Source organism: Salvelinus sp. IW2-2015, linkage group LG36 (genome assembly GCF_002910315.2).
Source record: "Salvelinus sp. IW2-2015 linkage group LG36, ASM291031v2, whole genome shotgun sequence".
In the NCBI taxonomy this organism is placed as follows: Eukaryota; Metazoa; Chordata; class Actinopteri; order Salmoniformes; family Salmonidae; genus Salvelinus; species Salvelinus sp. IW2-2015.
In genome coordinates, this window is record NC_036875.1 from 37,177,520 (window position 1) to 37,203,340 (window position 25,821).

The 25,821-nt window shown below is 43.5% G+C and overlaps 2 protein-coding genes across 6 annotated transcripts in view; both read right to left on the reverse strand.

Annotated features, from left to right (window-relative positions):
* Window positions 1–1,775, reverse strand: part of LOC111959584 (methyl-CpG-binding domain protein 5) — a 45,314-nt gene extending 43,539 nt beyond the window's left edge. For all 5 annotated transcript variants that reach the window (XR_002876693.2, XR_011475011.1, XR_011475010.1 and 2 more), the window contains exon 1: window positions 1,431–1,775. The gene's annotated coding sequence lies outside the window, so the exon portion shown is untranslated. The remainder of the gene's footprint in view (window positions 1–1,430) is intronic.
* A 7,756-nt stretch (window positions 1,776–9,531) lies between these two features.
* Window positions 9,532–25,821, reverse strand: part of LOC111959585 (activin receptor type-2A) — a 51,848-nt gene continuing 35,558 nt past the window's right edge. The window contains exons 5-11 of the mRNA XM_023981257.3: window positions 14,754–14,897; window positions 14,257–14,400; window positions 13,732–13,877; window positions 13,362–13,476; window positions 12,964–13,102; window positions 11,849–11,979; window positions 9,532–9,959 (exon numbers count right to left, since the gene is read on the reverse strand). Coding sequence (XP_023837025.1) covers window positions 9,765–9,959; window positions 11,849–11,979; window positions 12,964–13,102; window positions 13,362–13,476; window positions 13,732–13,877; window positions 14,257–14,400; window positions 14,754–14,897 — 1,014 coding nt within the window. The 3' untranslated portion in view covers window positions 9,532–9,764. The remainder of the gene's footprint in view (window positions 9,960–11,848; window positions 11,980–12,963; window positions 13,103–13,361; window positions 13,477–13,731; window positions 13,878–14,256; window positions 14,401–14,753; window positions 14,898–25,821) is intronic.

Sequence of the window (25,821 nt, forward strand, 5' to 3'; positions counted from 1 at the left end):
GGAGAAAAACGAACTAGGATTCCCCTTTTTATCTGTGGATGAATTGTCAGAGTAGAGCGCAAACGATTTTGTATGACTCAACATGGGGTCAAAAATCTATAAAGATCCTGCTAATCCAGTCGGTTTTGATATTTTAACCTGGRTGTCATGAAAGCTTTTAGTAGGGATAGACAAAATCAACACGGGCATGAAGGCGCACACAGACGCATGCGCGGTCAGCATGTTACACACAGGTGTTCAGAGCAGGCTATAATGTATAGCCAATTAGCACAGGTGGGGACACTAACCCTATGAAAGGTGTAGTAATTTAACCTTCTGTTTTTTTATTATTATTTTTGGCTGATATCAAAGATATGTTCCTTATGTTTCCAAAAACGGGTGCAAGCGTCGCGCTCTTAACAAAACTCCCCTGGTCAGAAGATACTATCGTCAATAGGCGCTAAAGCAGTAATCGTTCATGAATGTGGTAGCAACAGATCAGACACTAGTATATAACATTACTTTCAACTGAAATGAAAAGGAAAACCACAAAAATCCCCAAGATGTTGGGAAACAAATAATTTCTCTTGATGCATCATGGCCATTTTTTGTCCTTACCTTTATCATAAAATTAAGGTTTTGACAGTGGAGCAATACTCTATTCTCTCTCAAATTAATATCTACTAAGATTTAATTCTCTGTCCTATGGGATGTTTGCTGGTGGCCTATGCAGAGGCTTTGATTAACATTGCAAACAGATCAGATGCTGAACAGGCATCTAAACCCATACRAGCATCTGCAAAACTAACATTCTGATATTAGGTATTACAGTACAAAAAAAAAAACTTACGGATTGCCATCACTATCCACTATATAGGAGGGAACCAATTAGGCCAAGTACATTATTACTGTGCCATAGCCGCACTCCTCTGAAACCACMGTACAATACGGCATAAGTAGTTAACGTTACATATTGATGACATTATGTCGTGTGTGCGTGAGGTAGGCAGCACGCGCACTATTTTGAAAACCATGCACGTTGTCGGGTGCTGATTTGACTGGAAAATAATCTGCGTAGATCACTAACTGTTAGGGTAACTAACTTTCTTSCTAACTAGAAAGTATGTAAATTGCAGCTGATAATTGGCCTCTAGGGATAGCATGCTATCTAGCTGGCTACCTAGCCTTACTTAAGCTTCCTACTGGTGGCTARCTACGCGTACGAGCCTGCTGCTATTGACGATGCCATAACAAACACAGCAAGAGMAATTTCACAGCCAAGCGACACGGATGGTGAAGATAGCTACAACAGTAGTCCTGTATGATAAAATATAGAATTTTATTTTACACAGATTTTGGTGTTACTAGTCGCTAGCTAGCTATTTAGCTAGACAGCTAGAGTTGCCTATAAATGTTTATTTAAAATGTGTAAACTAATATAGCACTCTTACCTTCATAGCTTCCCATTTCAGAAGACAAAAAACACGACACGGAGAATTTAGTTCAATAACAACATGAACCGAAGCCCTTTGCAGAAATRTCAGTCGAGCCAGGGCCAAAATTGAGACAGACACCAGGAGAGGTCTGTTGCTGAGAGGCTTGAGAGTCAGAAATAAGGTTTAGCAAATCCRAAATACCATGCCCTCCATTTCAACAGTTCACATTTTGCTTTTCAGGATTATATGTAGAGAAATGTAAAAATAAAAAAGAAGAAGAGGTTCAGGTTTGCTATTCCTTTGAAAATCTACATTAAAGCGCTCCCACGTACAAGTGCCACTGCTAGATTTCTCTCGAGCTTGTTGGGAATAGAAAGATGGGAGAGATGGTTTGCGCATGCGCCACAGCTGGAGCCTGGAAAATCTGTCCCAGCATGCAACAGAATGTTAAAAGAACGCAAGGTTTAGAAAGGGAGACATGTTGAAACATTCTAGTATCTTCAAAATTATTGTGGTGGATGCATGCCATAATGCAGGCATATTCTGATTATTTAATATATTGTGATTATTTTATGTGTTTATAGTACACTACTGCCGGACAGTTCATAATGGACCCATTGAATGTATTTMATTTGAAGGATTTCCACCACAACTTTCATAGATAGTGTAAATAATGTGTATACATTTGGATTTTTGTTATTTASCAGACGCTCTTATGCAGAGCGATTTACAGTTAATAATGCATTCATCTTATAGGTCGACTTTGGGCACAAAAAACGGTCCAACTCCGCCCSTTTCTCAATTTTCGAACATAAATGGAGTGTGCCTTTCTTTGGTGGTTGTCGGTGTGTCATTCTGGTCATGCGTGCCGCGACCGACGTAGCAAATACAACAAGCCACTTTAGCTAGCCAGTAATGGTGCTTTTAAGACAAATGGGAACTGAAGATTTTTTTAAAAAACGAGGTCAAATCATGTTGTCAGTGATATTCAGGCCGGAAAGTCGGAGCTCTAGAAAGATTCTCGACTTGGAATTCGRAGTTGGAGGACCTTTCAAAACGATTTTTCCCAGTCTGAGCTATTCTTTTCCGGAGTTCCGAGTTGTCTTGAACCCACTGAAGTCGGGGATTTACGAGTTCCGAGTTGTTTTGAACGCGGCATAACTCATCCAGAATGTGTTTGGACGGAAGTTATAGAAATAGGCAAAAAATAGCACTTCTGTAGCCAAATGTCTTTTTCATAAATGTTTGTTTTTAAGCATTAAATGACCTGGTATGATGGTGCATTGATCAGTTAGTTATACAGTTTAAAGACATTATTTTTCCCGAAAGTCAACCTTTAAGATAGCTAGGTGATAAAAACACATATCATAGTTATAGTAAGTACATTGTTCCTCAATAAATAAGTTAATGCTAGTAGGCAAAGAAAAGTGCACAYGTATTTATTTATTATACATACATCTTAAGTGTATGTATTATCGTACATCTTAAGTGTATCAAGCCCCAGCATGTTCAATTCACTGTAGGGGCCTTGCTGCAGCATCAGGATCATGCCTCCATCCCATGGCGTGAGAAAKGGAATCTGAGATGCAATGGGCTTTGCTGCCACCTAGTGAACAGATGGAGCTCTCCAGCTCCCTGTTGTGCTGAAATCTACAGTGAGACGTCTTGCTCCCAGACAAGTTAAACAACTTATTTGCTCGCTTTGAGGACAATACAGTGCCACTGACACAGCCGCTACCAAAGCCTGTGGTGTCTCCTTCACCGCGGCCAACGTGAGTAAAACATTTAAACTTGTTAACCCTCGCAAGCCTGCCGGCCCAGACAGCATCCCTAGCTGCGTCCTCAGAGCATGCGCAGACCAGCTGGCTGGTGTGTTTACGGACATATTCAATCAATCCTTATCCCAGTCTGCTGTTCCCACATGCTTCAAGAGGGCCACCATTGTTCCTGTTCCCAAAAAAGCTAAGGTAACTGAACTAAATGACTATCGCCCGCAGCACTCACTTCTGTCATCATGAAGTGCTTTGAGAGACTAGTCAAGGATCATATCACCTCAACCCTACCTGATACCCTAGATCCACTCCAATTTGCTTACCGCCCCAATAGATCCACAGACGACGCAATCGCCATCACACTGTCCTATCCCATCTGGACAAGAGGAATACCTATGTAAGATTGCTGTTCATTGACTACAGCTCAGCATTTAACACCATAGTACCCTCCAAACTCATCATTAAGCTGGAGACCTTGGGTCTCGACCCCGCCCTGTGCAACTGGGTTCTGGATTTTCTGACGGGCCGCCCCCAGGTGGTGAGGGTAGAAAACATCTCCACCCCGCTGGTCCTCAACACTGGGGCCCCACAAGGGTGCATTCTCAGACCTCTCCTGTACTCCCTGTTCAGCCATGACTGCGTGGCCATGCACACCTCCAACTCAATCATCAAGTTTGCAGACGACACTACAGTGGTAGGCTTGATTACCAACAATGACGAGATGGCCTACAGGGAGGAGGTGAGGGCCCACGGAGTGTGGTGTCAGAAAAATAACCTCTCACTCAACGTCAACAAAACAAAGGAGATGATCGTGGACTTCAGGAAACAGCAGAGGGTGCATCCCCCCCATCCACATCGAYGGGACAGTAGTGGAAAAGGTGGAAAGTTAAGTTMTTCAGCGTACACATCACGGCCAAATTGAAATGGTCCAAACACACAGACAGAGTGGTGAAGAAGGCACAACAGCGCCTCTTTAACCTCAGGAGGCTGAAGAAATTTGTCTTGTCACCTAAAACACTCAAAAAGCTCATCAAGGACAACAACTTCCCGAGCCACTGCCTGTTCACCCCGCTATCATCCAGACGGTAAGGTCAGGACAGGTGCATCAAAGCTGGGACCGAGAGACTGAAAAACAGCTTCTATCTCAAGGCCATCGGACTGTTAAACAGCCATCACTTACAAAGAGTGGCTGCTTCCAATTTAGACTCAAATCTCTGGCAACTTCAAWACATTTAATAAAAGGTATCACTAGTCACTTTAAATAACGCCACCTTAATAATGTCTACATATCCTACATTACTCATCTCATATGTACAGTTGAAGTCGGAAGTTTACATACACCTTAGCCAAATACATTTAAACTCAGTTTCACAATTCCTGACATTTAATCCTAGTAAAAATTCCCTGTCTTAGGTCAGTTAGGATCACCACTTTATTTGAAGAATGTGAAATGTCAGAATAATAGTAGAGAGAATGATTTATTTCAGCTTTTATTTCTTTCATCACATACCCAGTGGGTCAGAAGTTTACATACACTCAATTAGTATTTGGTAGCATTGCCTTTAAATTGTTTAACTTGGTTCAAACGTTTCAGGTAGCCTTCCACAAGCTTCCCACAATAAGTTGGGTGAATTTTGGCCCATTCCTCCTGACAGAGCTGGTGTAACTGAGGCAGTTTGTAGGCTCCTTGCTCCACACCTTTTTCAGTTCTGCCCACAAATTTTCTAAGGATTGAGGTCAGGGCTTTGTGATGGCCACTCCAATACCTTGACTTTGTTGTCCTAAGCCATTTTGCCACAACTTTGGAAGTATGCTTGGGGTCATTGTCCATTTGGAAGACCCATTTGCGAAAAAGCTTTAACTTCCTGACTGATGACTTGAGATTTTGCTTCAATATATCCACATAATTTCTTGCCTCATGATGCCATCTATTTTGTGAAGTGCCACAGTCCCTCCTGCAGCAAAGCACCCCCACAACATGATGCTGCCACCCCCGTGCTTCACGGTTGGATGGTGTTCTTCGGCTTGCAAGCCTCCCCTTTTCCTCCAAACATAACAATGGTCATTATGGCCAAACAGTTCTATTTTTGTTTCATCAGACCAGAGGACATTTCTCCAAAAAGTACGATCTTTGTCCCCATGTGCGTTGCATACCGTAGTCTGGCTTTTTTATAGCGGTTTTGGAGCAGTGGCTCTTCCTTACGGAGTAGCCTTTCAGGTTATGTCAATATAGGATTTGTTTTACTGTGGATATAGATAATATTGTACCTGTTTCCTCCAGCATCTTCACAAGGTCCTTTGCTGTTGTTCTGGGAATGATTTGCACTTTCTCCACCAAAGTACGTGCATCTCTTCTTGAGCGGTATGACGACTGCATGGTCCCATGGTGTTTAAAATTGCGTACTATTGTTTGTACAGATGAAAGTGGTACGTTCAGGTGTTTGGAAATTGCTCCCAAGGATGAACCAGACTTGTGGAGTCTACAATTTTCTGAGGTCTTGGCTGATTTCTTTTGATTTCCCATGATGTCAAGCAAAGAGGACTGAGTTTGAAGGTAGGCCTTGAATACATCCACAGGTACACCTCCAATTGACTCAAATGATGTCAATTAGCCTATCAGAGCTTCTAAAGCCATGACATAATTTTCTGGGAATTTTCCAAGCTGTTTAAAGCACAGTCAACTTGTGTATGTAAACTTCTGAACCACTGGAATTGTGATACAGTGAGTTATAAGTGAAATAATCTGTCTGTAAACAATGTTGGAACAATTACTTGTGTCATGCACAAAGTAGATGTCCTAACGACTTGCCAAAACTATAGTTTGTTAACAAGAAATTTGTGGAGTGGTTGAAAAAACGATTTTAATGACTCCAACCTAAGTCTATGTAAACTTCCGACTTCAACTGTAAATAGTGTATTCCTTACCATCTACTGCATCTTGCCTATGCTGCACGGCCATCGCCCATCCATATATTTATATGTACATATTCTTATTCATTCCTTTACACTTGTGTGTAAAAGGTTAGTTGTTGTGAATTTGTTAGATTACTTGTTAGATATTACTGCACTGTCGGAACTAGAAGCACAAGCATTTCGCTACACTCGCATTAACATCTGCTAACCATGTGTATGTGACCAATAAAATTAGATTTGATTTACTGTACTTCAGCACTGCATCAGAGATTCTGCCAGCCRGATAGATGAGGGACTGCATGAAATCGGTCCAATTCTCAAAATCTATATCCTAAATCAGCAGCACAGTTGTGACATTCATTCAAAGCCATACGCATATTCATGGCTTTGCACAGGTGGTGGATAAACATTGGATGAATGTTGTTGCATATTTTTCATTGCTCCCAGGACAGTGCACCTGTGTTTTTCATGCTCAGAACTGACTCCAACCCTGCGGTAGAGAGATTATAAACAGACCGTACACATTGTTCAGAGCAGTCACTATACTTTATTTTAGGGGGAGAAATGGCATAAAATGTCTTCTGTACAATTTTTAACTATCACTTCCAACCAAGCCCTGAAACGGTTTTGTTAAATACTTGCAAAACAAAGGAAAAGATGTCATGTTTATTTCGATAGCAGGATGGCCATTTATGACTACGGGTGAGAAAATCGGCAGGTAACACAAACCTCAGTTACAGTGACACCAATTCTATTGTGATGACGAAAATAATGCGTCACCATAACATAGAAAATGTTAAATGAAAAACTCCATAGCTTGTCAAATCTCATATTCCCACAGCACTGTTAACTACACAAGTCTATGGTCACACCATACAATCTGCCTTCAACACTGATCAATGTTGTGGGAAAGTTGAGTTGACAGCTAGRATGTCTGTCTGATTGGTCTGAGGTAATGAATGAGCCAATTCAGGGAGTCTTTGCTAGCCTATATAATAACAATACTTTTTCCTTTGAAAGAGAAGTGAGCATTGTCTGGGCCTTGACATAAATTAATAAAACCATATTTTTTTTTTTACAATACAATTACATATAAAATGAACATTAAATTCTTTTTTGGAATATTATTAACATGATAAAGATTGTTTTCTTTTTCACCTTGAGACCATAAAAACAACCTCATGCTAAAATCACTATCTAAAACAACATTCATATGTACATACTGTGCATTTCCCATCCAGTCATCTGCTGTCATAGAGGGGTTTGGCTTATGTTAAGGGGTATACTACAATGTAGGCGACATGCAATGTGTGCCTCCTTAAGAACCTGACGGTGTCATAGAAGTAGCTTGTTTGACATGAACGAAACCTAGAAACCTTCTGAGGCCRGAGGGGGAGTATCTGTTTAGGGAGATAGAGTATCTGCACAGCAGTAGTGTTCCTAAAAAGATATTGTGGAACAAAATATGGATGCAAACAGATTGGATTTGACTTTCCTCTTTAGCGTCAGTGCTAAAGATAATACAAACACAAAGTGTACAATATCAAAATGGCAGCAGTTGCAAATCTGCCTCCCCCTGTTTTTGAAGATAGCTCTTCTGTTGGTTCCCCATGTCTATACTCCTGAATCAGAGTGGCTCTGGTTAGAGAGGAATAGCAAGAGTAGCATAGATGTCAATCAGTCAGAGAATAAGAAACCCTGAGCTACACGGTGTTAGTCCTACAGATCACGTGACTGCTTTAAATCCATAACTTACATGTTGTTGCACTATTGAGTTGGCATACAGTTCTTGCCAGAGAGGATGTACTGGTTTTAAGTCAGAGAATAAACACAAACAGATGATTACATTGATTTAAATACAAAAGCTACATAGAGTGAAAGTAAGTTGGTGCCATGGCAAAAAAGCAACTGTCAGTTCCAACTTTGATTGCATACAGTTAAAACAGCAAAAGCATGGTGTTATTATATCCCTGAACGTCTCTCTTTATGTGGTAGGATATAACAAAATCTGTCTGATGGAGAGAAGCACAGAATTGAGTCACCAGTGTTTTACTACAATAAAACTACTAATAGAACATATTTCTGGTTAGAATCTGAAAGCTACAATTGGCCATTTGAATCTGTTATGTGTTGTCTACAGTAGCACRTAGCCAAAGTGGTGGACATGCTGTTAGTGATGGAGAATACAAGATTGAGGGGGAACACGTATCGATTTTTATCATGATGGCTACATTAGCAATGTAGAACACCTGACAAGATCTGAATAACCCGTCTAAATGGACATCTACCTGAAAACCACAGAAGCCGTAAAKACCTCATATATGCACCCCTCGACTAAGTTATCCAAAATAATGGCACGAGAATGAGTCAGAGCCTAAAAGCAGGGGGGGGGTGGTCGTATAGTAATGTATGCTTCCTGAGACGTATTGAAATACGGTGAAAATAGTAGACTACGAACAGAAAACACCACAAACATGGCAGGGAGAATGAGCAATACAGTTACAGTGGATTGTAGACATTTGAGTTTAAAATCAAAAGGGGTTTTCAAACAACCGACACCAGCTCAAAAACAAAACACCAGCTCAAAAACAAAACAAAAAAAGGCATGCGTGTTTAATATTATGTGGACACCGCAAACCTAAAAAGGGAAGTGCTTTAAAAGAATATTTTTCCTCAAATATTTTCATATTTTCAGGGATGTTTAAAAAGTTAAAAACATTTTGGTAAAAACAACAATGCTCACAGTCACATTTGAATAGCAGGGGCAACATAGAAAATACACAAAAAAATACACAAACAGAAATGAAGAAGGCAGAAACACTTGTTTGTGAATGGCCATTTTGTTGGCATACTCCATCATTTGAAAAAGCTTCAATACCAAACATGTCATCTGAATGTCAATGTCCTGTAGTGGTTTTAGTGTTACAAAGGAAAACATACTTATTTGTAGGATGTACAACTGAGGTATACCTTGTTGAGAGACTCAAGAGGTTGATGGTTATTTGTATAGAAATGCTGTGAGGCAGGTCTGGATAAATAACCTTGATTACGCTGTTCTCTCGCTCTCTCTCTCTGTACAGCAGCGAAACACAGACATTCAGAAGCTGTTTCTTATTGGCATTACAGTAGTCATTCTGAGAAACACAAACAGCAAATGTGTTTAAAAACCAAGTCGCCCTTTTTTTTTTATACTGAAATGAAGTTAACTGTGTGTCTCGATTCTTCTTCTCTCCTGTTCCGCCTTTTCTTAGAAAAAAAACTGAAGTCAGTCCAGGAAGTACATTTTCCTTTATTTTACAAAAAAATGGTAATATCAACCAAAAGGTCAACTTTAAAATGACTTTGTCMATTGTCAAGGTGCTGGACAAAAATATTTGTTCATTGAGGGGTCTAGATGATTGATTGTCCCCCCTCCYCACCCCCCATCATGCCCTCCCATTTTAAAGGACCTGGGCATGAGCAAGTCTTTAGGTACACATGTAGCTAAATGCAATAGGAACCAGTTTAAAACTGGATCATTCTCCATGAACCCAGGTCCACTAAATGATTTTGGCGCCAYTTTGGGTATAATCCCAGAGTTAGCGACGAACGTTGGAAAGAGTCCTGACCTTCTGCTTAGGGAGGCGAGTCTCTTTGGGATCTGTTCTCCTGTTCATACGCCTAGTCATAGGCTGGATTCTTTGGGGGGGTAGTCCACGTTGGTCACCATGGTGACAACTGTGACGATCTCCTCGGGTGCGGTGACGTTGTTGAGGCGCTGCATCTGCACCATGCGCTCCTCCACGCACCCTGCCGACAGGCGCGCCTCCGCCTCGTGGTCCCAGCACTCCTCGATGGTCTCACACAGCATGGTCAGACCCTGGGAGGGACAGAACACACACACACGGTTACCCTCGGCGACACAAGGGCACAATGACACACATCGAGCGAGGCCCATGGTGCGTCATGGTGGACATAGAGAGACCAGACACCATTAAGTTAACTAATCTACTGTTACAGATCCACAAGAGAGGAAACAGATGTGGTAGGAGACACTGAGAAACTGTGAGGAGGAGGCCACTCAGCAGACATTTCGGACAGAAATGGCCACTATCTTCTAGACTGGAGGGAGGGAAAAGAATCGTAGAAAGATATCATTGTACGATCAATAAGTGTCTGCGTTGGGCTCGCGTTAGGATGGTCTGCAGACAGTAGCAATTCAGACAAACCGTCTTAGCTAACCGTAGTCAAGACATAAACAGATGAGGTAAGCAGTGCCCTGGGTCATGGTAAAAATGTGCTTAACAAATCACATAATAAGTTGCATGGACTCACTCTGTGTGCAATAACAGTGTTTAACATGATTTTTGAATGACTCTCTCATCTCTGTACCCCACACAAACAATTATCTGTAAGGTTCCTCAGTCGAGCAGTGAATCTTAAACACAGATTCAACCACAAAGACCAAAGAGGTTTTTCAATTCCTCGCAAAGGGCACCTATTGGTAGATGGGTAAAAATAAAAATGCAGACACTGAATATCCCTTTGAGCATGGTGAAGTTATTACTTACACTTTGGATGGTGTATCAATACACCCAGTCACTACAAAGATACAGGTGTCCTTCCTAACTCAGTTACCGGAGGGGAAGAAAACCGCTCAGGGATTTCACCAWGAGGCCYGCAAAACACCAGTCTCAACGTCAACAGTGAAGAGGCGACTCCAGGATGCTGGCCTTCTAGGCAGAGTTGAAAAGAAAAAGCCATATTCTCAGACTGGCCAATAAAAATAAAATATTAAGATGGGCAAAGAAACACAGACACTGGACAGAGGAACTCTGCCTAGAAGGCCAGCATCTCGGAGTCGCCCCTTCACTGTTGATGTTGAGACTGGTGTTTTGTGGGTACTATTTAATGAAGCTGCCAGTTGAGGACTTGTGAGGCATCTGTTTGTCAAACTAGACACTCTAATGTACTTGTCCTCTTGCTCAGTTGTGCACCGGGGCCTCCCACTCTTTCTATTCTGGTTAGAGCAGTTTGCGTTGTTCTGTGAAGGGAGTATTACACATCGTTGTACGAGATCTTTCAGGTTCTTGGCAATTTCTTGCATGAATAGCCTTCATTTCTCAGAACAAGAATAGACAAATGAGTTTCAGGAGAAAGTTCTTTGTTTCTGGCCATTTTGAGCCTGTAATTGGACCCACAAATGCTGATGCTCCAGATATTCAACTAGTCTAAAGTTATTTTTAATCAGCACAACAGTTTTCAGCTGTGCTAACATAATTGCAAAAGGATTTTCTAATCAACTGTTTCTAGCTACAATAGTCATTTACAACTTTAACAATGTCTACACTGTATTTCTGATCAATTTGATGTTATTTTAATGGACAACAAAATGTGCTTTTCTTTCAAAAACAAGGACATTTTTAAGTGACCCCAAACTTTTGAACGGTAGTGTATATTAGTGTTTTATTATTCATAAATCTTTGACAAATGTTAGAATTTTTCTTCCACTTTGACAGAGTACTGTGTAGATGGTTGACAATAAACTTCTTTTTTTTCTTTTCTTTTTTTTTTACAATTAAATCCATTTTAATCCCACTTTGTAACACAACAAAGGGGTGTGAATACTTTCTGAAGGCACTGTCCTCCATCTCCTTACTGTTGCATGACAATGGGTTTTGGTCGTTTGTAGTTTGTGGTAGTCACGGTACTAGCCCTTCAGTCAGGTCACTATGGTTGATTGGTTAAGATACATGCTGTAATACTCACAGTGTGTTTCTGCCAGCACTCCCTGAGCGTGGGCCTCAGCTTTTTGTGAACTACAACATCCTGCATGTCCTCCAACGATGGGTGCTGGCCAATCTCCTCCTCAAACGGCAGCATGTACTCATCCACTGGGCCTGAAATAACACACAGCAGACTGTTACCTCAACACCACAGTGATCCATTCCAACAAAGAAAAAACATTCACAAAATGCAATCAATATACCAGTCATTACTTTCAGCTAATAAAATAAAATAAAACAGTGGTCTAAACACAATCAGTGATCTCTGAGTTTTTCCCCTAAGGTATTCAGAGCTGATGCTTTGTGTTGTCTAACAACTCTTAACCAGTGGAGGTCTCCCTCTGGGGCCTGGCGGTGAGTTGCTCTGACCAGGCTCTAACCCAGGGTTGACCTCCAGTGATAACCAGAGGTCATGCAGGGCACARCAACCCGGGTTAGGCCAGGTCAATACGGCTCCATGGAACCAGACAGACAGAATMCAGACAGAATTCCCTGGTTAGACACCAGGACTATGGTAGTGCAGGAAAGGACACCCCCTCCTGGAGAGATACTGTGTATGCTGGCTTCTGCTCCAGCCCTACACCTGATTTCGCTAATCAAAGTTCAGAGTAAAGCTGGAACAAAATCCTGCAGTAGGGTAGCTCTCCAGAGAGTATGCTAGGAAGACAGGAAGAGAGTTGGCCACTCCTACTCTGCGTGGGCCACACCCTACTCTGCGTGGGCCACACCCTACTCTGCGTGGGCCACACCCTACTCTGCGTGGGCCACACCCTACTCTGCGGTGGGCCACTACCTACTCTGCGTGGGCCAACACCTACTCTGCGTGGGCCACTACCTACTCTGCGTGGGCCACTACCTACTCTGCGTGGGCCACTACCTACTCTGCGTGGGCCACTACCTACTCTGCGTGGGCCACTACCTACTCTGCGTGGGCCACTACCTACTCTGCGTGGGCCATCCTACTCTGCGTGGGCCACACCCTACTCTGCGTGGGCCACACCCTACTCTGCGTGGGCCACACCCTACTCTGCGTGGGCCACACCCTACTCTGCGTGGGCCACTCCTACTCTATGGTCCTTCCAGGGAGTGTGTTCTTACCATCAGCAGCCTTGCAGCGTGCGGCCAGCTCCCACAGCACCAGTCCCAGRGCATACATGTCTATCCTCAGGAACGAGTCCCGCTGGAAGTTGATGGCCCCCTCCAGYACCTCAGGGGCCATGTACCTCCGGGTGCCCACCTGGAATGAACAGACGCACACACACACAGGTTAGAGGTCAGTCTCAATCGGTGGTCCTGCCTGTTTTGGACAATTTACATGCAATTGTGTCAATCTGACATCAGGGAATACAGAGTTCCGCTTGTGCTGAACAGATKAACAATCTAGATGTTTTTTTCTTTRTAATATGAACGTCGAGGTAYGCTGACATTTTTACAGTCATTTAGAACATCATGGAGTCTGGACTACACCTTCCACAACCATTCCTCCCATCACTCACCTGTCCATGCGTGTCYCCAGCGGATTTCCCAGCCTCAAACCTCTGGGCCAGGCCAAAGTCAGCGATGCAGGCCGTCAGGTTAGACTTTAGAAGGATATTCTTGCTCTTGATGTCCCTGTGGATCACAGCAGAACAGAAACACACCAATGAGACAACAGACAGCGTGGGAGAGGAAAGATACCCATCATTTAACAGGATGAATGTTGTATACTTTCTGGAAGCAGAAATTKATTTTTTGGGGGGGGTAAGTGAAAGAAGGCAGTGGATTGAAAAGAACATCGTAGAATAGGTCTTTAATGGCAGTGTAATGATAGAGGAACACAAACATAGAGATAGGTGACCAGGGAGGATGGGAGAGCAGGGAGCTGACCTGTGGGCGACGGCTGGCTTGTGTCCGTCCTTCAGACCAGGGATGTCTTCATGGAGGTAGGCCAGGCCTCGAGCCGTGGTCTGAGCTATGTGGCACAGCTCGCTCCACGACAACACGTTGGCCTTCAGATAGTCTGTCAACGATCCCTGGAAATGGAGGCAGAGGCAGACAACCAGTTAATATAACAGCACCTAGCAAATGTGGCTCACCTTGAAGTCAACATGCCACCATACCATCTGACATAATGCCAGCTGATTGTTCTACCTCTAACCACTAGAGGGCAGATATATTCAACACAGATAAAGACCATTCTAGTGTTTTCTGAACAATAGGAAGAAACAGCTCTATCTAAGATTGTCTTGTTAATAAATACTGGACCAGTGTTGCTACATAGACTTGCATTTTCACAAAGACGGTTGATGTCTTGGGATMATTTTTTTATTCTAGCATGACAACGTTGAATGAGTTGTGATTTAATWTGCTTTGTTTGTGCTGTGATCCTCTGACCAGCAGGGGGGGCTGTACCTTCTCGTGGTAGGCTGTGATCAGCCACAGCTCTATGTCCATGTTGTTACCCCTCTTCTCTGCTCCCAGGAAGTGGAGCAGGTTCTCATGCCTCATCCCGCTCAGGTTGTAGATCTCATACTCGTTCTGCCATGACTGCTTGTCCTGAGGACGCCAAACACACAGAAAACTATTCAWGATGTACAATATCAACTGAGAATGGGTTTTGGATTCCTATTAGACATGAAAACAAAAAAACAAAAAAAATAATTGTTATTTAAAAATAGTATAATAATGTATGTTCTGTCATGTCAGTTGGTGCTCAGTGGTCAATCAAGGCCACTGTGGGCTTAGTGATTGGCCTCTAAAGTAGGGGGCTGGTCAGCCCAGGAGGATTACCTAGGGCCTGGAGCTTTAAGACTGATGACGCTCTCTTCTCCCTTCCAAAGAAGCAGGGAAAGCCTCCACACACCCCTCTGTCCTGCTACTAGTGGTAGTTAGTGGTTACATTACTGTACCTGAATGGGGAATATTTTGACAGCCACGTAATCGTTGAGCAACTGAGCCTTCCACACGCAGCCGAAGCGCCCCCTGGCTTTGATCTCAATTAACTGCAGTGGCTTCTGTCCCAGGATGGGGGAGGGAGGCATTGGCCCCGGGTCCTGCAGAGGAGAAGAGAGAGAAACACACATCAAACTCACTGTTTGTTACACAGAGACCAAGCATTAAATGGGACTGCAGTACATTGAAGTAGGATCCAAAATGGCTTCCATGTTGCAGGGCCAATGGTTGGGCTAGGGGGAAAAGAGAAACTTTTAACCAGCTGCTGGGCTGGGTRCTATGAAGCTTTGACAGAAGGGGCTTATGGGGGCTAGGGAAGTKATGAGCATGTTAAACTTAAATCACAAACCCCTGTCTCCTCTCTGGACTACTGGATGAGGCCTGACCTACTTACCATAGAGGAGCATGGAGGGACTGACTGACTGCTGCAGCACACCTGGTCTGGAAGGATATCTATACACGATTTACACTATAGGGCCAACCAGAACCATTCTGTTCTTTCCGGCTCGGCTTGGCCCAGTAGTGTTAAAAGGATATACAAGTCCAGGTGCTACAATAACCCCTTTGAAATAGGTGGATTGATTGTTTAACTTGAGGTAAAGCAATGGGACTAGAGTTCCTGGTCTGTAACTAGGAGTTTACATTGCCTACTCTGAGCCATTATATACAGTACCAGTCAAAAGTTTGGACACACCTACTCATTCAAATGTTTGTTCTTTATTTTTACTATTTGTACATTGTAAAATAATAGTGACGCCATCATAACTATTAAATAACACATATGGAATCATGTAGTAACCCAATTTTTTTTTAAACAAATCAAAAATTATTTKATAGATTCTTCAAAGTAGCCACCCTTTGCCTTGATGACAGCTTTGCACACTCTTGGCATTCTCTCAACCAGCTTCATGAGGTAGACACCTGGAATGCATTTTAATTAACAGGTGTGCCTTGTTAAAAGTTAATTTGTGGAATTTCTTTCCTCCTTAATGCGTTTGAGCCAACCAGTTGTGTTGTGACAATGTATGGGTGGTATACAGAAGATAGCCCTATTTGGTAAAAGACCAAGTCCATATTATGGCAAGAACAGTTSAAATAAGCAAAGAGAAATGGCAGTCCATCATTACTTAAGACCTGAAGGTCAGTCAATACAGAACATTTCAAGAACTTTTAAAGTTTCTTCAAGTGCAGTCGCAAGAACCATCAAGCGCTTTGATGAAACTGGCTCTCATGATGACCGCCACAGGAAAGAAAGACCCAGAGTTACCTCTGCTGCAGAGGATACGTTCATTAGAGTTACCAGCCTCAGAAATTGCAGTCCAAATAAATGCTTCACAGAGTTCAAGTAACAGACACATCTCAACATCAACTGTTCAGAGACTGTGTGTATCAGGCCTTCATGGTCGAATTGCTGCAAAGACACCACTACTAAAGGACACCAATAAGAAGAAGAGACTTGCTTGTTCCAAGAAACACGAACAATGGCCATTAGACCGGYGGAAATCTGCCATTTGGTCTGTTGAGACCAAATTTGAGATTTTTGGTTCCAACCACCGTGTCTTTGTGAGACGCAGAGTTGGTGAACAGATGATCTCTGCATATGTGTGGTTCCCACCGTGAAGCATGGAGGAGGAGGTGTGATGCTGCTTTGCTGGTGACATGATTTATTTGTTTACGATTTATTTAGAATTCAAGGCACACTTAACCAGCATGGCTAGCACAGCATTCTGCAGTGATACGCCATCCCATCTGGTTTTCACTTCGTGTGACTATCATTTGTTTTCAACTGGACAATAAGCCAACACACCTTCAGGCTGTGTAAGGGCTATTTGACCAAGTTAGGAGAGTGATGGAGTGCTGCATCAGATGACCTGGCCTCTACAATCACCCGACCTCAACCCAATTGAGATAGTTAGTTGGACCGCAGAGTGAAGGAAAAGCAGCCAACAAGTGCTCAGCATATGTGGGAACTCCTTCAAGACTGTATGAAAAGCATTCAGGGTGAAGCACGTTGAGAGAATGCCHAGAGTGTGCAAAGCTGTCATCAAGGCAAAGGGTGGCTACTTTGAAGAATCTCAAATCTAAAATATATTGTGATTTGTTTAAAACTTTTTTGGTTACTACATGATTCCCTTTTTGTGTTATTTAATAGTTATGATGTYGTCACTATTATTCTACAATGTAGAAAATAGTAAAAATAAAGAAAAACCCTTGAATGAGTAGGTGTGTCCAAACTTTTGATTGGTACTGTAGGTACGGCTCTGATCTGCACTGGAGCCATGTAAAGGCATATGCTCTGCTCTAACTATAGATCATGTTTTATGGGCACATCCATCATGTCCATCATAGCTCCAGACAGTAATAAAAACAGACCTTTGCCTCGATACCATCAAGGAAGAGAACTACAAAGGAAGGATGATGATGATGATGATGACAGACTGATTAAGAGGTGTTCTGGTCGCCGTGCTGACGGAGCATGGCCATTCTGTGTCTACAGACTGTTACAGGTCTATACAGATGTCGGATCTTCATTTAAACCAATTTGCTACGGCAGGAAAATATTTCTGCAGCAACAGGGAATGTGAATTATTATTTGGATTATAATTCATGGACATTTTTGTAGGGGTTGATACATTTTTCTTTACGACAAATCAAGTCTGAAATTTCAAAAGCGGAAATTACAAACTTTTGAAGCGTTTTTAAAACTCAAATACACTACAAGTTTGCGTTTCCTGGCTGCTTGCCTGCTTCAATGAGGGCCACTATTGGTCCTCTAATGGTTTAGTTGAATAGCAGGGAAGGTAGCCTCTTTAATGTCAGAAAATGTTTATCTTTCCCCATAGGTTGTACACATAATGGCCTGCATGCGTACAGCCACAACAGGAAGGGAAGAAAGAATAGACTGATTAATGACGGCAAAGGAGGAACAGGAAGGAGGGAGTGGGAATGAGTGAAGAGGGAAACCAAGTGAAAGAGGGCAGCATATAGGGCAGGATATATAGCCTGGGCCTAAAGCCTGCAGTCCAGACCTAACCGCAGCCACACCCTGCACCTCTAGCTGTCTTCACAGTGTTCAAGGTCATGTTTACGTTGCCATTCTCTCAAGTGATCAATCATAGCACAGGCACTCGTAAAAATGAAAACAATGTCATTTTTATGGTCCAGCTGTCCCTGTAGGCTAGGACCGAGCTGAGAGGCCTAACATTTATCATCTGTGTGACACATTCTTTTGTCTTCAACAGGAGAATCAATATTGATGTTTGCAAGCTACTGAGAACGGTTATCCTTGTACTGACTTAGCTATACTGCAAACCAGCAGGCGGTGGGTTGCTTCTGTTCAAAATGGTTATTATATTTAAGTAGCCTATAACTGTTGGTGTGAGTGTRTGTGTGTGGTTAGCCACCATTCTCCCACCCCACATTGATATAAGACACCATATCGATCATTTCACCATCATGTTCTTTGGCTGCATTCATAGCATGCTCAGACTCTTGCATTCCAACCAATAAGGCAACGGTCCATGCACTTCCCTCCTRCTGCTGAATCCCAAACAGGACAGTGGATTTAGCGTATATCCGTGCACATCAAAAAATGAAAATAACAGTGAGCAGTTTCAAACTCAAATAGACATGAATGGTGCATCTGAGGTGGTGGGAGTCTCAAGCTTGAGGGATATGATAAATCATATTCACAAGAGATGCAGAAACTGAACAGATCGTAACCAACTGCTGAATGAGAGAGACTTCTCTTACCTCTATCATAATATGAAAGGCGTGCTAGTTAAGGAAAGAGGTGTAAAGAAAACAACATTTCCAGCATGAGAGACAAAACAAATGACAGCTGAGCTGATGACCTATGGCCAGAGGATATTTGAACACCACTCCTGACCTAGGATCAGGGGCACCATGGGTCTGTCCTGAGAGTCTTCAACGGACCTCAACAACAAGAATGGGCCATTGTTACAAAGCAACATCTGGAAGGAATAACCAGTCAACTGTGAGTTCCCCTGCTCACCTGCAGCCACGTTTTCAAGTCACGACAACATCTGACAGTCTATTAGGCTATCCTGTCCTGCCCTGCCCTGCCCTGCCCTGCCCTGCCCTGCCCTGCCTGCTCTGCTTGCCTGTCCTGCTGTTCTGCTCTGCCTGGCTCTGCCCGTCTTCCCTTCCTGCTGTGCCCTGTCCTTCCTGCTCTGCTCTGCCCTTCCTGCTCTGCCCTGTCTGCTGTCTCCTGTTCTGCTGTCCTTGCTGCTCTGCCCAGTCCTGCTGTCCTGCTCTGCTCTTCCCTTGCTCTGCTCTGCCCTGTACTTCCCTGCTCTGCCTGTCCCTGCTTACCCTGTCCTTCCCGGCTTCTGCCTTCCTGCTCTGCCCTGTCCTGCTCTGCCCTGCTCTACTCGCCATGCTCCTTCCTGCCCTGCCCTGCCTGCCTGCTCTGCCCTGCTTCCCTGCTCTGCCCGTCCTGCTCTCTCTGCTCTACCCTGTCCTGCTGTCCTGCTCTGCCCTGTCCTTCCCTGCCTGAGAAAGCTCTCTCTTTCTCCCAGCACTGTCTATGACTCTAAACCCTGTTACAAAACAATCCTATTGAATCTCCAGCCAATTCATTCCTGTTTCCACCATTCACACACCACTGACCGATGACGCAATAGGGCGAAGGGAGTGACTAACAAAACTCCTGGGGCAAATCATAACTAGTAATGGTGTGTGTCACAATGGCAGTATGTTAAGCGTATGTGTGTGAGGAGAGGCGCTGCAGCCCGCCTGCTAACAGCAGGTTTTCAAGCACAGCTTTGTGTGTATATTATAGTGTGTTCAGCCTGAGGACACTGTAAAAATGACAAGATGACGGGAAGCATTTCAGCGGCTGCCAACAATTCCCTCAGAATTTAGCAATGGCTGTTACAGAGTGTGATTACGCTTCTGGTCCCTTCCCTCCCCTGACACACCGTCAAGCAAGTACACACTGTTTCTTCACATGCACGCATACACACACACGCAGCTAATGCTACTGTAACATGTAAAATTATTTGAGTGAGTGTGTGTGATGCATGTGTGTGAGTACAGATGTGTGTGAGTACAGATGTGTGTGAGTACAGATGTCTGTGAAAGCCAGAGCCTGCAGAAGAAAGCAAGCCCATGAGAATGTCAGAGAGTCCAGAATGTAGTAGAAACAAGAGTAGAAAATGAAATCCCAGGCAGCGGTAACACCTGTGCCTGTGAAATAAAGCTGACCAAGGACTTAGAAGGACCCAGGTGACAGTAAGCAGAGTACGCCAAGACAGGTGCACTTTGTGTTGATTTGTCTGCCTGTCATTTCAGTGAGCCGTTGGTAGTGGAGGGAAAGGAAGAGTTGTAGTAGTGAAGCTGTATGACCTGTAGGCAGTGAGGAGAGACATTAAGGATGGTTAAAAGGCTGTGTGCCCTTTGTCTCTCTGTCTCTCCCTCTCTCTCTCTGCCTCCCTCGCTCCATCTCTCCCTCTCTCTTTACCTCCCTTGCTCCCTCATTCTCTCTCTTTCCCGCCCTCCCTCCCTCTCTGCCTCCCTCGCTCCATCTCTCCCTCTCTCTTTACCTCCCTTGCTCCCTCATTCTCTCTCTTTCCCGCTCTCCCTCCCTCTCTCTCTCTGCTGAAGGACATGCTTACTCAAAAGGTGCCTTTATAAGGCTGATGAATAATGAACTGCACCCCTCCCCCTATATCCTCTTCTCCTCTCCACTCCACTCCTCCTCTTCTATTCTCCTCTCTCCTTCCCTTCTCTCCCCTTCTCCTCTCCTCCCCCCCTTTCCCCTCCTCTCTCCCGTCTTCTCCTCCCCCTCTCCCGTCTTCTCCTCTCCCCGTGTGATAAATGGTAATATATGGTACCACAGTGTAAATGCATACCTTGACTTGTTTGGGAAGAATGGGTAGAATGAAAAGCACTTAATGTGCAGTAGCATATATATATATATATATATATATATACTAGCATGACTCTGGAAAGTCTTGATATATATCAGGCAGCTGGCTGTAGATGGTCCAGCAGATAACAGCAGCTTCTTGGAGATCAGGTGTCGGCAATAGTGATGGGGRGAAAAAATGTATAGATTTCCATTTCGGGCTATATTATTTTTGACTATATATCGTATCATTTCGACAATGTCGCAATATAATTTTTGCGCTAGCTGGCTGTACCTGCACCCAAACTCCAGGATTTTTCCTTCATAGCTTGTTCTCCATCTTCTTTTTAAATAGGGAGCAAATTAGTTTTCAGCACTTTTATTTCCATGAGTGATCAAGACTCATTTTCTCATGACTCTTTCTTGTCCCTCTGCAGCAGACGCATGGTGAGCAATATGTTTGGAACATCGAAACGCAATAWAATCCCAGTATCRAATCGCAATAGATATAGAACGCTTATAATCACAATACATATCTAATCGGCACCTAAGTATCGTGATAATATTGTATYGGGAGGTCCCTGGCAATTCCCAGCCCTAGTCAGCAAAAGGCGGCCTGCAAGTGATTTTGTTTGGCTTTGTTTTATGACTTTGTTTTACCAAAGTCGGTTTTGGTAAAAATACCAAATCACCTGGAATTCATCCAAAAATGTGATTCATTTAGGAAATCTGTATTCCCACGAATAAAAAAAATGTAATCAAGGTATGAAATTATTGTCATTTTCAAATACAATCTCTTTTTGAGCTTAGTTGTGGTCAATTTGCAGTGTACAAAATATTATAATTATGTTCTGGCCCCCCAACCATCTGCTCCGACAAAAATCGTTCCGGGGCTGAATCTAGTTGCCTAGCCCTGCTGTAGATGGTCCAGTAGATAACAGCAGATGAAGACACTGCTGCAACATGGGGGTGGCTAGGCAGCATTAACACTAGAACCACTAAAGCAGTCATTTTCACTGCTCATTATTTTATTTCTCTGACATTTTTTAAGTCATGCCCCCCTCCATCCTTGACTTTTCTTAAAAACGTCTATATAACACACTGTCGTTGTCCGAATCTTAATATCACAAACAGAACTGGAGTTATAACTAGTTTAAGGAGGGCATGTCATTTAAATGGTTTCCCCTGTTGCCTCTCGTTCTCTCGACAGTAAGGCCTGCTCCTCTCCTTCTTCAGACAGTAGGGCCTGCTCCTCTCCTTCTTCAGACAGTAGGGCCTGCTCCTCTCCTTCTTCAGACAGTAGGGCCTGCTCCTCTCCTTCTCCAGACAGTAAAGCCTGCTACGCTCCTTCTCCCTACAGTTGGGCCTGCTCCTCTCCTTCTTCAGACAGTAGGGCCTGCTTCCCTCTCCTTCATCAGACAGTAGGCCTGCTCCTCTCCTTCATCAGACAGTAGGCCTGCTCCTCTCCTTCTCCAGACAGTAAGGCCTGCTATGCTCTTCTCCCTACAGTTGGCCTGCTCCTCTCCTTGTCAGACAGTAAGGCTGCTCCTCTCCTTCTTCAGACAGTAGGCCTGCTCCTCTCCTCATCAGACAGTAGGCCTGCTCCTCTCCTTTCATCAGACAGTAGGGCCTGCTCCTCTCCTTCATCAGACAGTAGGGCCTGCTATGCTCCTTCTCCCTACAGTAAGGCCTGCTCCTTTCCTTCTCAGACAGTAGGCCTGCTCCTCTCCTTCTTCAGACAGTGGGCCTGCTCCTCTTCCATCAGACAGTAGGGCCTGCTCCTCTCCTCTTCAGACAGTAGGGCCTGCTCCTCTCCTTCATCAGACAGTAGGGCCTGCTATGCTCCTTCTCCCTACAGTAGGGCCTGCTCCTTTCCTCTTCAGACTGTAGGCCTGCTCCTCTCCTTCTTCAGACAGTAGGGCCTGCTCCCTCCTTCTTCAGACAGTAGGGCCTGCTATGCTCCTTCTCCCTACAGGTAGGGCCTGCTACGCTCCTTCTCCCTACAGTGAAAGTGTAGCGCCCCAGCTGATAAACACCTCGATAATTGCCTCAAAACTGAACCGAAATAGATTTTACACATATAACAGATTCAATCATTTAAGTATGATGGGAATGATGCATAACTATGTACAGTTTAAGTCGGAAGTTTACATACATCTTAGCAAAATACATTTAAACTCAGTTTTTCACCATTTCTCACATTTAATCCTAGTAAAAATTCCCTGTCTTAGGTCAGTTAGGATCACCACTTTATTTTAAGAATGTGAAATGTCAGAATAATATTAAGAGGAGAATTATTTCAGCTTTTTATTTCTTTCATCACATTCCCAGTGAGTCAGAAGTTTAAATACACTCAATTAGTATTTGTGCCATGTCTTAAATTTTTAACTTGGGTCAAACATTTCAGGTAGCCTTCCACAAAGCTTCCCACAATAAGTTCGGTGAATTTTGGCCCATTCCTCCTTACAGAGCTGGTGTAACTGAGTCAGGTTTGTAGGCCTCCTTGCTTGCACACGCTTTTTCAATTCTCCCACAAAATGTTCTATAGTTTTGAGTCAGGGCTTTGTGATGGCCACTTCAATACCTTGACTTTGCTTGGGGTCATTGTCCATTTGGAAGACCCATTTGCGACCAAGCTTCAACTTCCTGACTGATGTCTTGAGATGCTGCTTCAATATATCCACATATTTTCCTACCTCATGATGCCATCTATTTTGTGAAGTGCACCAGTCCCTCCTGCAGCAAAGCACCCCCACAACAGAATGCTGCCACCCTCGTGCTCAAGGTTGGGATGGTGGTCTTCAACTTGCAAGACTCCCCTTTTCCTCCAAACATAACAATGGTCATTATGGCCAAACAGTTCTATTTTTGTTTCATCAGACCAGAGGACATTTCTCTAAAAAGGACGATCTTTGTCCCCATGTGCAGTTGCAAACTGTAGTCTAGCCTTTTTTATGGCGGTTTGGAGCAGTGCTTCTTCCTTGCTGAGCGGCCTTTCAGGTTATGTCGATATAGACTTGTTTTACTGTGGATATAGATACTCTTTTGTACCTGTTTCCTCCAGCATCTTCACACAGGTCCTTTGCTGTTGTTCTGGGATTGATTTGCACTTTCGCACCAAAGTACGTTCATCTCTAGGAGACAGAATGCATCTCCTTCCTGAGCGGGTATGACGGCTGCGTGGTCCCATGGTGTTTAAATGTGCGTACTATTGTTGTACAGATGAACGTGGTACCTTCAGGCGTTTGGAAATTGCTCCCAAGGATGAACCAGACTTGTGGAGGTCTACATTTTTTTCCCTGAGGTCTTGGCTGATTTTTGATTTCCCCATGATGTCAAGCAAAGAGGCACTGAGTTTGAAGGTAGGCCTTGAAATACATCCACAGGTACACCTCCAATTGACTCAAATGATGTCAATTAGCCTATCAGAAGCTTCTAAAGCCATGACATAATTGTCTGGAATTTTCCAAGCTGTTTAAAGGCACAGTCAACTTAGTGTATGTAAACTTCTGACCCACTGGAATTGTGATAAAGTGAATTAGAAGTGAAATAATCTGTCTGTAAACAATTGTTGGAAAAATTACTTGTGTCATGCACATGTCCTAACCGACTTGCCAAAACTATAGTTTGTTAACAAGAAATTTGTGGAGTGGTTGAAAAACGAGTTTTAATGACTTCAACCTAAGTGTATGTAAACTTCCGACTTCAAGTCTGTAATCCCGGGTGGCGCAGTGGTCTAGGGCACTGCATCGCAGTGCTAGCTGCGCCACCAGAGTCTCTGGGTTCACGCCCAGGCTCTGTCGCAGCCGGCCGCAACCGGGAGGTCCGTGGGGCGACGCACAATTGGCATAGCGTCGTCCGGGTTAGGGAGGGTTTGGCCGGTAGGGATATCCTTGTCTCAGTATGTAAAATGTAATAAAATGTATGCACTCTACTGTAAGTCGCTCTGGATAAGAGCGTCTGCTAAATGACTAAAATGTAAATGTAAAATGTACCAATTATGAATTAAGAACAGGACGGGCCATTATATTGTATTGATACACTCTAATTCTAATCTGTAAATGGTATGTACCCTATAACACTCCACTGAATCCAAGCAGTCTTATCAGTCTACTCTGACCTACTTGGAGTAGGCTACACAGTGAGAACATGCATAGTTGTACATGCTGAATGGCTTTCAAAATCTGGGAAAATATCCACATCGGCAGCAGGTGAGCAAGTGTTGGGAATGTGGTGATGAGGCTTRTGGAACCTTACATCGGCAATGGGACAAATGTCACAGTGGRCAATTTCTTCACTTCATCATCATTAGCGAATAAGTTGCTTGCAAAGAAAACAAATCTGGCTTCAAACTTTGGACCAAGGCGACGGGATAACACCTAAGGTCATAACTGTTAGCTATTTATTGACTTTTATTAAGATTGCGCGTAGGACAAGCAGGGGCCGGGGCATAACAGCTCGTAAGTCAACTTGTAGACAAGGGATAACAGCTAAGTCAACTGTTTAAGCCAAGGGGATAACAGCTACAGCTCAACTGTTAAGAAAGGAACGCACTAACATGTAGAAGGAACATAGACTGTTAAGACAAGGGATACAGCTAGGTCAACAGTAAGGACAAGGAATAACAGCTTAGGTCAACTGTTAAGAGAAGGAGACTAACAGGCTACAAGCAACTGTTAGGACAAGGGATAACAGATAAGTCAACTGTTAGGACAAGGCGGGGATAACAGATAAGTCAAACTTTAAAGGACCAAGGGATTAACACAGCTTAAGTTCAACTGTTCGAAGGTGAGCACAAGGTGGATAACAGATAAGTCAACTGTTAGGACAAGGCGATAACAGAGAAAGTCAACTGTTAGACAGAGAAACAGCTAAGTCAACTGTCTAGACAAGGGTAACAGCTAAGTCAACTTTTGACAGAGGGATAACAGCTAAGTCAACTGTTAAGAGACAAGGATAACAGCTAAGTCAACTGTTAAGACAAGGGATAACAGCTAAGTCAACTGTTAAGACAAGGATAAGCAGTCACTAAAGTAACTAAGTCACTGTACAAGGGATAACAGCTAAGTCAAACTGTTAAGACAAGGGAATAACAGCTAATTGGAATCCAAACTGGATGCCATTGCGTTAAAGCACGCAAATACCACAAACAC